The sequence below is a fragment of the Theobroma umbraticum genome, unplaced genomic scaffold, assembly GCF_002168275.2.
Source record: "Theobroma umbraticum cultivar Fairchild unplaced genomic scaffold, ASM216827v3 scaffold_239.0, whole genome shotgun sequence".
Lineage (NCBI taxonomy): Eukaryota > Viridiplantae > Streptophyta > Magnoliopsida > Malvales > Malvaceae > Theobroma > Theobroma umbraticum.
The window spans coordinates 2,710-16,086 of record NW_018397279.1 but is presented as its reverse complement, the minus strand read 5'-3'; the positions used below and the strand labels follow the sequence as shown (position 1 = coordinate 16,086).

Here is a 13,377-nt window from a genome sequence, read left to right as displayed (position 1 = left end):
AATATAATAGATTTAATCTTTATATAATAATTTATAAAATTAAATCCTTATACTTTTTAAAATTGATAATTTTAATACAATTAGTAACAGTATTTAAAATTTTTTTATTATGTATGTCAACATGATGTTTTTTTATTGATATGACATTAGATATGATAATCTATTACTAATAATATGATATTTTTTTATCTATTTCACAACATTTTTTTTCACTGCTTTAAATTATGGAACACAAATTTAATTTTTTTTATCTCATAACACTCTTTCCATAAATCCTAAAATTCTATTCATTTTTTTGATTTGTTTCTTTTCCAATATTGTTTAAAACCTTTACCTCACATTAAATAATTTCACACTCCCACTTATAAAATTCATGTCAACGCTTGATTATATCTTGTTGACATTACTATTACATCATTTGTAAATTACCACATCATCATTATCGTATCATTAGATTCAATGTCACATCAACAAAAAAATACCACGTCTACACAATCAAATACCATATCAGATAGATAATAAAAATTACTTAACATATTAAGCCTACATTAACAATTTTAAATAATATACAGACTTAAAGTTTACAAATTATTATACAAAAACTAAATTCACAATTTTTACAAAATACAAGAACTAATTTTATAATTTGACTATTGTTATTCTTATTTTATAATTCTTTCGATTGAACATTTAAGTACGAAAATTTATCCTTCTCTTGAAGATTTTATTTGAGATGATGTTTTCATAACAGAATTCCTTGGTTGATAGCTGGGAAAACCTAATCATCTTTCAAAATTGGAGATGCATTTGAATGATATAGAAATGATGTCCTTACTCCAAGTAGGAAGGGTGAAATTGCTAATAATAAGAAGACAACAAAATCATAGAACATTAGCAGCACACTGGTTTCACTCACATACAGCTCAAATAGTAAAGTTCTCGGTGGAACTCCCGCAAGATTCAAACCAGATACTTCCATGTAGGTGTATTTTATTTCCTATCAACAAGCATAACCATTGCAAGACCAAAACCACATGTCAAATCTTCAAGACTCAACATGGGTAAGCCCTACCAGAAACTTTGGCAGGCAACTCTTAGATGTCTTCGGGGCCATTAATTTCCTACGCACAAATGGAAACCAATTAGCAAAACAAAACCAACCAATAGCGTAATAGCACTAAGGAAGAGTCCTGCATGCCAGTGTTACCTTGTTTTCAATTACAGCTCCATCAGGAATCTCCAACTTCACCCCAGGTTTTGCAGTAATGCACACTTTCCCCTGAAAAGATTCGGTTATAAATAGTTTAAATCAACAAGCTGATCAAATCCGATACTACTTCCAGTTTATTTGAACCCTGCTGACCTATCCTGGTAAGTGCCAGAGGTAAAACTAGAAGCCTTATGTTTAAACCTCTTGACATAGGCTATATCTACAACAAAATTTCCCATGATACTCTGGACCATCAAAGCAAAGAGCATCCAGCAACTGGATTTGGATGCAGATGAAGTATCAAATGAATTATTTTAAAAAATAAGCATCAATACAGTTGTACACATTTTCTTCAATGTTGTTGCAAACATCAGCAATACTCAGGTTTTAATCTATTACATCATATTTGACACCATTACAGCCAAATCCATTAAAGTTATAAAATTGGTGAACCACAATACTTTAGAGCAATAATTATAACCATTTACAGCATTATTTACTTTCACAAAATTACTACCGGTAACTAAATAAGAGACCTAGGCTACAAGAACTATTCAGAAACTAACAGATATTTTGACCTATATTTCATCAAAAGGATCCAAATAGTGGGAAATTCCACTAAACGGAATTTCAAGGACACCACATACAATCATGATAATATTTAATTTCAGACAAAGAGCCAACTGATTGCTTCCTATATATTAGCCCATATGGAAGTGAAGGCAAAACTTCAAGACATACATCTAGGTAAACAACACCTGGAGTGTGTAAAAATACCTTGAGAATAATGCCAGTACCAAACCATACGTCACCAGTCACCTTAAGGCTATCAAGATCAATGACGCTTGGGATTGATTTGAATCGACTCAAGAAGTTGCCAACCTGTTAAGCAAATTATAAACTATCAAGGCCTTTATGAGAATAGCATCCATAAGAAAGTGAAAGATAAATGCGACAAGTATTTACCTTCTTGAATTCAGGCCCCAATTCAATGGATGGGTTTACAGGATTTGCTCTATCTTTATTCCGGATAACAAAGCCATCAATTAAGGTGTAAAGATCAGACTGCAAAACAGAAAATGAGGACCTGTTAGGGGAGCTTCATATCGTCATCCAGGGTTGCAGTGTCAGCGGAAGGAGAAAAATGACCTGAACAAGTAGCAAATCTGAAGTTGCCTTCACTGGAAGGAATCGTGATCGAGGTACATTGATACCAATAGCACGATCAAAGAACTTGTTCACACATGGAAATAACACAGTTAGAAAAGTTTCAAAAAAGTTTCAACATTTAATAAATGATAAACCGTAATTGGCACAATTTATACCCTAATTGCTGCACCAGCTGCAGTTTCCAGTTGAAGAACTTTGATCCCATCAACCTCCTGCAGGCAAATTTATTATTTGAAAAACAGAACTCTAACAGAGGCAACATTGTAAAGCCAAAGAAACAAACCTTTGGGTTTGGAATGATCTCCATCTTCAGTGCATCAGTTTCCACAAGCCTCTTAATTGCTTTCAGGTTCACCCACCTGAAACATAAATCATTAGTGCTAAACCAATAAGCAGTTACAACATATTAAGGCAGCGTGACTTACAAATTATTTGTATTGAAAATTTTAAATTTCTCTATTGACTTGAATTCATTGACCTGTAACAGAGAGAATCATGTCAACTATAAACCTGATAAAAGTTATCCTTATCAGTGCAAACAGTGACGTAGAACAAACTATCTAAAATGAACACTTCACAAATAATCTAAAAATCTCAATAAAATTCTCCAAAATCAAAGTAGGAACACCCAAAATCTCAAATATTCAGATATAAAATATTAAAAATATAAAAAATCTTAATTTCTCATAATCAAAAGCTTCAATATTTCATAATTCAAGCTACCAGGAAATGACAAAAGTATTTATAGGTAAACCCTAAACTATAGAAGAAACTTCTTTTTATGGTCAAAACCATAGAAGAAACTCAAAACTAATGTAAACTTAAAGCCTTAATACTTGGAAAATAAGCAAAATACTAATTCATATTAAATAACCAAAACATATATAAAAATTACAATTGAACCGATAGTATGCAATAAAGTAGCCCAATTACAATTATAAATAATTAAATTCTTCAAAGATTCCTTCCGCCCTCCCAATAGCCTCAACATTGTTGAGAGAGAGAGAGAGAGAGAATTGAAGGCACTTTGCTAGCATAGGCAATTTAGATGCCTGCTGCCATGTAGAGGGGATGAAGGAATTTGTATGCGTCCAACACTAGACACAGGTGTTGGATTCATTAGTCCTACCAAAGAAAAACATGGGGGTTCATTGGGGTTTAGACTTTAGAAAGAGATCAAACTTCACATAAAGTTAGCACACTTGTAAGGCTATCATGTTGCCCACTCACTTTGACACTTCCAAAACCAGTTGTCATATTTAGACCTAACAGTTGCAAATCCTGTTTAATATTTACAAAAATAAGGCCCTAATCTAAAGACATGTTACACCTAATATTAAATCTTGTAAATTATCCAAAAAAAATATTAAATCTTGTTAAGTTCTTAGCCTCCGGCTCAGCCTTTCATCTCTCATGTTTTAGAAGTATTAGTTGCAAATAGCAAGGTAAATCTTGTTAAATTCTTAGTTAAAAAAGCCCCCAGCCCAATTTCTCCCTATATCTACCACAATCACTGCTATCCCTTGGAACTGCTATGCAGTTTGTACACAGTTCTTTTGCATCCAAGATCACTTGGGTACACGACCTGAATAGTCAAAATCATGGATCCAAATTGGTGGGTGAAATAGAAAGAAAGGGACGTTGAAATGAGTAAAACAAAGAAGAAAGGGGTGCAAAAAAGAACAATGAGAGAGAAAGGGAAAGTGAGGGTAGTAATGGCCAATTTTGTGAGATCCAAAGGTTTAAATAGTAAATAGTATAGGGAAAGCATACATTTAAAGTTTTGGAGTTGGTCAATCTTGGTAGTTTCATGATGTCAGCCTCAGGTCCTTGTAGGAATAGGATAGTAAAGGCCAATTTTGTGTTAGGACAGGTAAAGGGTTGCATGAAATTAAGAAAAATATAGTAAAATGGTTGGCCAGAACTAGTAATATCAGCGTTTAACTGGATGAAAGAAAATAATAGGGGTTTGGTGATTGTTTTACAAAGCAAATACTCAGTTTCAAGGATTGGAAACAGATAAAAGGCAAATAAACTTGCCTGTTGGTCTAAGCGGTGACTACTACCTTACTGCTTAAACTATTGTTCATAGTTACAGAAAAGCATCTGAACAACTTCCTAAACATTGATTTATTCATTCAATCTTAGTCCTATAGGATATTCCTTTACAAATCATAACTGCCCACAAAATTTTTTATCTTTGCAACCAAGTTAACCTAAACTTCAGTGAAATGTCCAACTTTCTAGCTGTTCAATACTTGTTAATATAGTAGATATTGTCTCATAAAAACTGAAGTCGACAACAACCCCATAAAACTTTAGCTTTCTTACAAACATCTAATAAGAATAGATCATGTAGTAATCATCCCCACTATAATTAAACATAGTTTATTAAAGGTGGCAAATCCAAGTACTGCCTAGCATCGCTTGCCATCCAAAATTATGATGATTCTAATATTAAAACCATGTGATCTCTATTAAAGATTAGAAAAGATGAGTTAAAACCAATTGAGGTAAAAGAAAAAATAGACAAGCAAAAGATGGGAGATCTGGATAACTTACATGTTCATCAGGGACTTGGGCGATTTCAAGGAGCTGAATCACATAAATAAAACCAAAATAAATAAAAGGGTGTTAGCCGATGTCTAAACTCATTCTGTTATCTTCCTTTCAAATGCAGAAGACGAAAAATGTGTTGTATACTAGTGCACAGTGGAGGGGAAAAAATTTGTTTTCTTTCTCGGCAATGATTCACCATTAAGAATTAGAAAAAGATAACGCTGCAAAAACAGAATGTATCGTGATCCCAAAAGGAAAAAACTCTGAGACAATTAGCTAAAAACAAAACCTTAAGCAGGAAATTATTCAAAATTAACTTCAGTAAGCTTTTTGCTGCAGAAATCATTTCAGATTTTTCAATATCTAGAACGAGATTACAATAAACTCAGACTGCTTTTAGTTTTGTGATAAATGACAACACTAATTATTTAGTTTTCTGGGATTGGAAAATCTATTAACAAAATTTTAACAAGACAGTATGAGATTGTTTATGCATTTGGTTTTTTTTTTTGAAGGTTTTATGCATTTGGTTTATCAAGTCATTATCACAAAACATGCGAAATAGTAATTATATTCCAAAATCCTATTTATGCTGATTAAAAAGAAAGATAACGAAGCTTATCTTTGCAACCTCAGATACTCTTCTTTTGAAAAAATAAGGGAGCATTGATAAATAAATCCTAAAGCAAATAAGAGTTCATTTAATACCTGAACTTTTCCTTCATAAGAAATAAGAGTACCACCCTTCACATCAGCTAAGGTTTTGGGTGTAACCTACATAAACAAAAGTAATGAAGCTATAATCACAGAGCTAGGAAAACCTAATAACATTGCTTACAATGAGGAATTTTTTGAAATAGCTTCCTGTACCTCCATACAGTATTCGTTCTTGTTTTTGATCAAATGATTTAAGATTTCTATGGCATCCTGTCAAGGACTAAAATTGCCCGAAATAACTTGAGATTCCAGTGTGTGTGTGTGACTACTAACTAGAAAGCAGAGTTCATTAGAAACCAGAATGAGGATACTCAAGTCAACAATAGCACCCAAGTTGTCTGAGTTGGCGACAAACACATACTCCTTGCCCTGACAATTAAAAATGAAATATAAATAAATTACCAAAATGAAATTTCCAATTCAATACATTAAATTTTTTCCAAAAAATAGAAATCACACTGCATTGCAGCCACAACCTGTGATAGGAAAGCATCAAGCTTGCCACTGTTCATTAAAGATGGAAACACATCACCATGGCCAGGAGGATACCTTCATCCAGAAAAAATTGATATTGTAAAGAGAAAAACACCAAATAAGCAAGTAAAACAAGTAATCAAAAGCTCCATCATAATTCTCAACCCTAATCACTGCAGGACACTTATAAAACTAAAAAGCTGGAATAAATAGTTTTCACATTATGAACTATCCAAGTGCAGGCAAAAGATAGCATATTATAGAAACTATATATACATATTTGAAATCAATCAGTCCCATGACAGTATTACCCATCACTCAAACCATTCAACGGTGCAGAGTCTAGTGAAAACCTTAAAATAGAAGAGAAACATTCATCATTTAACATAAAATTCTTATACTTCATTTACAAAAACTTTGATCCTCTTCAACCATGTTGAATCCTGTGAAAACCTTAAACTAGAATAAAAACAAGTACTACTTTTCTTAGGAATGGCTTATGGCTCAGATTCAGAAAGAAAAGAAATACGATTTTGAAAAGACTCTAAATATTAAGGCCACGTGAATTCCCCATGCTTTCCTGAATTACAACTAACCACTTAAACTTTATGATTAATCCATCTGTTTCTGAACCACTTCCATGCTTCAAAAGATGCCAAAGTTCATAAAATGTTAAGAGGCAAATGATCTGTTCAAGTTTAACTATGAAGCTCAAAAATAATGAATACCATCTTCAGTGATTCACAGCTATTATTGAAGGCACATGACATGAGACCAGCAGATGAAAGTGCAAAATTTCAGGTCTTAAAAATTATGATCTATCTTTAGCTACAATTATACCAATTAACCTTGCCAGGCTGGCCTTTGCATGGTAATAAAGAGACTAAATTAAGCAGAAAAGAAATAAATTAAGTGAGAGGTTACCATCCATCTTTGCCAGGCTGGCCTTTGCATGGTAATGGAGTAAAATCTTCAACAACCAAACGAGGATATTGGCTCTATGATTACCCAAGAGATGAGGGGAAAAATCAGGGAAAGAGAATACAAGAAAAGGATCTCTGTTTTAAGTTGCTCAATGCAAATTTAAAATCAATATCACCAACCTGATTAAAAGTATGAATCTCAATGTTTGAATTGGAATACTTCTCTACAATCTGCATTGAGCAAGAGTTATATGAATGTTAGATCCAATCTCTAACAAATATGAAAATAACAAGTAAAGTTACATAAAAGTAGGAACCTTCAGTGTGTCATCATGGGTGTTGAATGAGTTCATCAGAACCAAAGGAACACTGCATCCATATTTCGAATTAAGATGCTAGACAAAAGGAAACTTTGTCAGCTGAAGCTCCTAACATAAAACAAAATGGAAAAAGGAAAGCAATTCAACAACATATGGGGGGAAAAAGTTGATACCTCGATCTGTATAACAATCAGGTCAAGAAATGTCAAGCCATTACGAACTTCAATCACAGATCTGTGTTTTTTTTTTATAAAAAAGGAACAACAATAATTAGATATTCGGTAGTTTATAATTTTCTCTATTAAGCAAAATATAGGAGTATATGATTATTTATTTAGAGTGGATGGAATAGGATGAAAAGATTATTTGAGTGGATGGAATAGGATGAAAAGACATACTTGGGACCAGTACAGCCCATTGTTGTCCCAAGACCTCCATTAAGCTTTAAGACAACAAGTTTGTCCAAAAGCTTCTTAGTTTCAGCTGGATCTGCATCAGTTTGTTTGCATGTTTAGTCAAAGATCAAATCAAATGCGATCCGATTTTCTTTTTTTCTTAAACAAAAAATGGATGTATATAGATTAATGTTATTACCATCAGGAATGGGAACCAAGGTATCATAAGGAACCACCACCTCATCGGTTGGTGTTTGGATCTTACTCCATTCTATGTGCTGCGCTTCTCCACTTCGATGTGTTTTCATTGATGACATTTCCAATATCAGAATTGGAAGCTAAATATAAAAATTTAGAAAAAGAAAAAGAAAAAAAAAACAGATCCAAAAGAGCTATTTTATTTTAATTTTACCTGAGATAGCGAGAGACGAGGTTGATGAATCCATTTTTCTCATTCTCACTGAAAGATCAAAGATTGCTATTATTGTCAATACTTGACCGATGATATCAAAGATGAGAGCAGAAGAAATTTGGAAACCTGATTTGAGAAAGAGAAGCAAGGGCAGATTTGAGGTGAGTGAGCTTTTCCATTGAATTGGCGATGAGTGATGGTGGAAGCAACAAGGCTATCTATATTTCTATCACTACGCAAAACCGAAACACAAAGGAAAGGAAACGAGAAATAAATTAGAAATGCCCAAATCAAATCGCACGCCCGTATATATATACACATAACATATGAGGGAAGAGAGAAAGAGATGTAGGAACAGGAGGAGGATGTTACGTTGCGTACAAATGTCTCAGCTCGGAAAAGATCTAGAGCTCGTGAAATACGCATCTACACCAAATTTCGTTTTTATTTTTTTTCTTTTTTCTTTTATACAGTATATGTATTATAGAAGCATGAATACAGACAACACCTAATAGCAGGGAAGGGTGACGGGTGTGGCGCTTGACGCCATTCATACCACCACAAAATAATAAATAAAAATTAAAGGAAGATAAAAGGATTCCTTGAACTCTTTACTCTTTAGTCTGAGACAAATAATCCATTAAAAATGTATTTGATAATTTATTTTTAGAATCTACTTCATAGAAAATTATCACTGAAAAAAACGATGACAATCTTAAATAACTAAATGCTACGTTTTGAGTCAATTCCATTGAAGGAAGAATACATTATTCAATTACACTAATTTCATAGTCTTTTTTTATTTCTTTTAAAACTTTTACCAATGTAAAATATATCTAAAATCAATTCCCTCTATATCTATCATGTTTTACAAAATTTTAAAATAAAACTTTGATTTGATTGAATTTTTAAAAAATTTAAAAATTTCTATTTTTTAAATAAGATTGATATTCCATAATTTTAATACCAAAAAAGTAGGAAAACAGAAAATTAAAATTGAATATAAAAATATCGGATGTCCAAAAAGGGGAGAAAAGTATAATTTTGAATATCTAAAAAATGAAAAATGATCAAAGAATAAGGAATGTAGAACTATATACTTTACTTAACCCTTAATCGATTTACTTTTTTTAAACTGATAAAGTAAATTATTCATGTTCTACAAGAAAATCCTTTTTATTTGCTTTTTCTTTTAAGAAGTTATACGTTTTTAAATTTTTATCTCAATTTTTTTATTATTCATGACATAATTTTTTTTTCCTTTAAAAATAAATATACCATTAATATTCCAACTTCTAGAGAAAAACAAAATATTACTAGTACTCCATCTTGTTACGTTTCTCTCGATAAGGAAAAGAATCTTGATACTTACATAAAAAGGAAAAGTGTAATGAGAAGTCTTGTTGTAAGAAAATCTCTAACTTATGATCTTTCTTTAGGAAATATAGGTTTTGTTAACAAAAGTCTTAAGAATATTTTGTAATATTGATGAAAAAGTCCTAAAACAAATAAAAATCATAGGCTAGTACGACGGCCAGAGCACATTGGTAATGGGAATGAGTGGCGCCATCTTCACGCAAGGAGGACACCTCACTCGCAGCATCTTGCTTTGCCTTCTGGTCTCAATCCTAGAATATTCCCTTGCTAAGTTTGCTTCCTGTTACATTCCATATCACGGTGGTGAAAAACCATTGGTGGAAATATAAACCAGGATAACGCTGAACAAAGGTTTTCAACTTGTTATATTTCACGAGAAGGCATGTAAATGAATACGAATATTCTAAACTATCTTTAACTTTTAAATGCGTTAAACATAATTTATGTTTGGATATCTAGATTATTTTAGTATAAATAAATTCTATAATAAACTAAGACATATCCAATATATATCTTTTTCACTTTTTGAAGAATTTTCTATTGCATGATACGCGATTCAACATTAACAAGCAAGAAGAAAAAACAAATTATGTAATGCCTCGTGTAAATATATTATTTGAAATTTGTGTTGCAAGAAGAAGAGTTTCTGCTTGTGGATCAAATCAATGTTATTACCATTTTCTACATCATTTACTAAAACAATAATCTCGATATTGTCTATTCTAGTAAAACCATCCATCAATAGCTTTTAAATTAATCCCACATTTTGAAGTGATAAAAACAAATTTATTAAAATTGCTTATAAGTATTTTGAACGAAGTATAAAATTTTCTTGATATATTTAAGCAAATGATAAAAACATTTTGAAAAGAAAAACAACTCACTGAAACTTAAAAAAAGCATTATACACTAAATGTATCGTTATATTGTCAAAATGTATTTGATAGATTTTTAACATAATGCTCATAGTTCTAAACTGAACTGCATGCATCGATATATTATCAACATGTATCAATAAATTTTCAACAAAATATTTAAAATTCCAAACTGAGTTGCATATATCGATACATTGTCAAAATATATCTATAGATTTTTCATAGAATGGTCTTGTCCAAAATTTATCGATACATTTCAAAATATATCAATAGATTATCAAGGGTTTTTAAATCAATGTAGTTAATATATTAAATACATTCTCAAATATATCGATACAATGTGATCATTGGAGCATAAATCTAACAACAGAACGATTGATTTTGTATTTAAAACACCTTCAACTCGGGAGGTGCCATCCAGTACGGTGCCCTGAAGGGTGACTGTGCCCTTGGCACCAGCTCAATGTGATGGTCGACTTCTCGTGCGGGAGGCAAGTGGCTTGGCAGCTTTGGAGGCATTACATTTCGAAACTTCTCCAGCACCTCAAGCATTTCTTTCGACGCTTCAATCACATTGTCGGGGGTGTCTTTTAAGCTCAACACGGCAGCAAACGTCTGCTCACCCTTTCGTACGTCCCTGGTCAGCTGCATGATAGACAATGTTTTTGTCGGTTGAGCGCGCCTCCGTCTAACCGACATTATGCATTACCTTTTTTGATCCAAAATACAGATGCAGTCATTGTACGGCATGAGAATGGCTTGAATCTTGTCCAGAAATTCGATCTCCATAGCTACATCGTAGTCATCTATTAAAATGATCTCAATATCCACGGCTCCATGCCACTGTCCAAGCTGCTCATCAATCCCCTTGGCAATGCCTTTCGTACGCACTCTATTAGGGTTAGGGTTTAGGGTTTAGGGGTTGGGGTCGGGGTTCAGGGGTTAGGGGTCGGGGTCGGGGGTCAGGGTTCAGGTTTCAGGTTCGGGTTCCGGGTTCGCGGGGTCGGGGTTCGGGTTTGGGTGGAGGTTCGGGGTTCGGGGTTCTGGGTTTCGGGTTCCGGGTTAAGGTTAAGGGTTCAGGGTTCAGGGTTGAGGGGTCGGGGGTCGGGCGGGGTGCGGGGTCGGGGTTCGGGGTTCGGGGTCCGGGCTTGGGTCTCGGGTCTCAGGTTTTGGGGTTCTGGGGTTTAAGGGTTTAAGAGTTCGGGGTTCAGGGTTCAGGGTTCCGGTTCGGGTTCGGGTTCGGGGTTCGGGGTTCGGTAGGGTTTAGGGTTTTTTTTTAAAGCTGGAAATTCTCGCAGGACCCAGCTACCCTGTTACTTTTATTAATTAATAAAAAGTGGTACATAAATGAGGGGGATGTAACCTTACCTCCAGCTTGCATGAAAGATAAAGCAATTTAAAAGAAAAATTACTAGGAAGAGGAAACTCTGCTATACGTACTTAACTAATGAAGTATCTGTATAGAAGAATAACCTCTCTTAACATAAAGCACATTAAAAGCATTTGAATAAAATGACTAGGGAGCAACAACTCCTTTACAGTTTTTTGAACCGAACATATGGTAAATTTAATCTATCAAGTTTTAGCATACCGTGCAGTTCACCTTGTGCCTGGGAGAAAACACGAAGATGGTGATGCGTGTGTCCTTGGTTAGATAGGAAGTCTGCTGCTTGATTGCCTTCTCTATGAATATACGATATTCGGAATGAAATGCTACTAAGACACTTTCTTATAGACTCCAACAAATACCGGATATCATGGGACCCTTTGTGGGATTTTTGGATCATCTGTACAACCACCAGTGCATCCATTTCTATCCATAGGTTATTTATATGCCGTTGTTTGCATAATAGCAGACCCCGGTATAAAGCATGAAGTTCCGCCTGCAGGGAATGACAAGGAGGTATATTCTCTGAAAAACCAAAGATCAGTTTACCTGCATGATCCCGAAGAACTCCTCCACTTGCGGCATTTTGATTTTTCTTGGAGCTGCCATCTACATTCAACTTATATTCACCCATGAATGGCTTAATCCAATATATTATTTGAGGAGGGAGTTGATGTTTTGGAGGGAAGGAAAAGCCCCACATAGTGGCTATATGTAAGTCCCCTTTCCATTGCCATTGTTTCAAAAGGGACCCTGCATGTAGTTGTCTTAACATTTTCAAAACCCTCCAACTGATTCTATCGGGATTCATTACAAGTTGCCTATGCTTTGCATCATTCCGCTCCAGCCACAAGAACCAGCATATAAATATCGAAACTAAAATTCGGATGTGGCCCTTTGTAACGTAGTCTCCAGAATAATACCATGCCAATAATATTTGAGAAAAATGATGAGGATTCAGTACATGGATTTGAAAGAGATTTGAAAAGAACGTCCAAACCTTTTTCGCAACCGGACTTCCCCATATGACATGTATTAAGGACTCCTCTGACTTGCAGCACCTGCATTTGGAGGCTAAATGAAAGCCTTTTTCCTTTAATCTAAGTTCAACCGGAATCCAATTGTGCAATACTCTCCATAAGAAAAAGGATATGGATAACGGAATGCTTTTGTGCCAAACCAGAGTTCTAGTAACATTTGGTGTTTGGCGTTTTCGGACTGTCTCCCAAGCACTCTTAGTTGAGAATTCCCCATCCGAAGTCAACGCCCAATAGGCAGTATCATCCCGTGATCTATCAAAAGGTATCTGCAAAATCTCTACAACTAGATTCACAAGTAAAAGGGACCACAACTTATCCTCATCCCAATCAGCATCATTATAAAATATATTGACATAGGACATATCAGTTTGAGAGGGGAATAATTTACCAAGGGTTTGGTCGGCCCATCAATAATCATGCCAGAAGAATAATTCACCTTTTTCGATCCTCCATCGCATGTTTTGCATTGTAGCATTCCTTTCACTAATCAATCGTTTCCAAACAAAGGAGTCATGTAA

General features: G+C 34.1%; 1 protein-coding gene across 2 annotated transcripts; it reads right to left on the bottom strand.

Moving 5' to 3' along the window:
* Positions 1 to 806: 806 nt before the first annotated feature.
* LOC110427889 (UTP--glucose-1-phosphate uridylyltransferase) lies at positions 807 to 8,656 on the bottom strand. 2 transcript variants are annotated; one of them, XM_021443528.2, is made up of 22 exons: positions 8,562 to 8,656; positions 8,307 to 8,412; positions 8,181 to 8,228; positions 7,968 to 8,059; positions 7,772 to 7,862; positions 7,547 to 7,607; positions 7,371 to 7,448; positions 7,234 to 7,284; positions 7,055 to 7,128; positions 6,133 to 6,205; positions 5,968 to 6,025; positions 5,810 to 5,856; positions 5,648 to 5,713; positions 4,943 to 4,975; positions 2,806 to 2,858; positions 2,664 to 2,739; positions 2,536 to 2,592; positions 2,360 to 2,443; positions 2,177 to 2,275; positions 1,988 to 2,092; positions 1,208 to 1,279; positions 807 to 1,121 (listed from the first exon to the last, which is right to left on the bottom strand). In XM_021443528.2, the coding sequence occupies exons 2-22, from the start codon at positions 8,357 to 8,359 to the stop codon at positions 1,095 to 1,097; spliced, it is 1,398 nt and encodes a 465-aa protein (XP_021299203.1). In that variant the 5' UTR covers positions 8,360 to 8,412; positions 8,562 to 8,656; the 3' UTR covers positions 807 to 1,094. The 2 variants fall into 2 exon arrangements, with proteins under 2 accessions (XP_021299203.1, XP_021299204.1); XM_021443529.2 differs by having other exon boundaries at positions 8,553 to 8,570.
* Between the last annotated feature and the right edge of the window lie 4,721 nt (positions 8,657 to 13,377).

What these genes read in the sequence shown, in the direction of transcription:
- LOC110427889 (XM_021443528.2), bottom strand. Translation starts at nt 8,359, where the DNA reads ATGGAAAAGCTCACTCACCTCAAATCTGCCCTTGCTTCTCTTTCTCAA. An exon ending in CTCGTCTCTCGCTATCTCAG is followed by an intron (nt 8,060 to 8,180) that starts GTAAAATTAAAA and finishes AACACATCGAAG; the next exon opens with TGGAGAAGCGCAGCACATAG. An exon ending in AGAACGAATACTGTATGGAG is followed by an intron (nt 5,714 to 5,809) that starts GTACAGGAAGCT and finishes TTGTTTATGTAG; the next exon opens with GTTACACCCAAAACCTTAGC.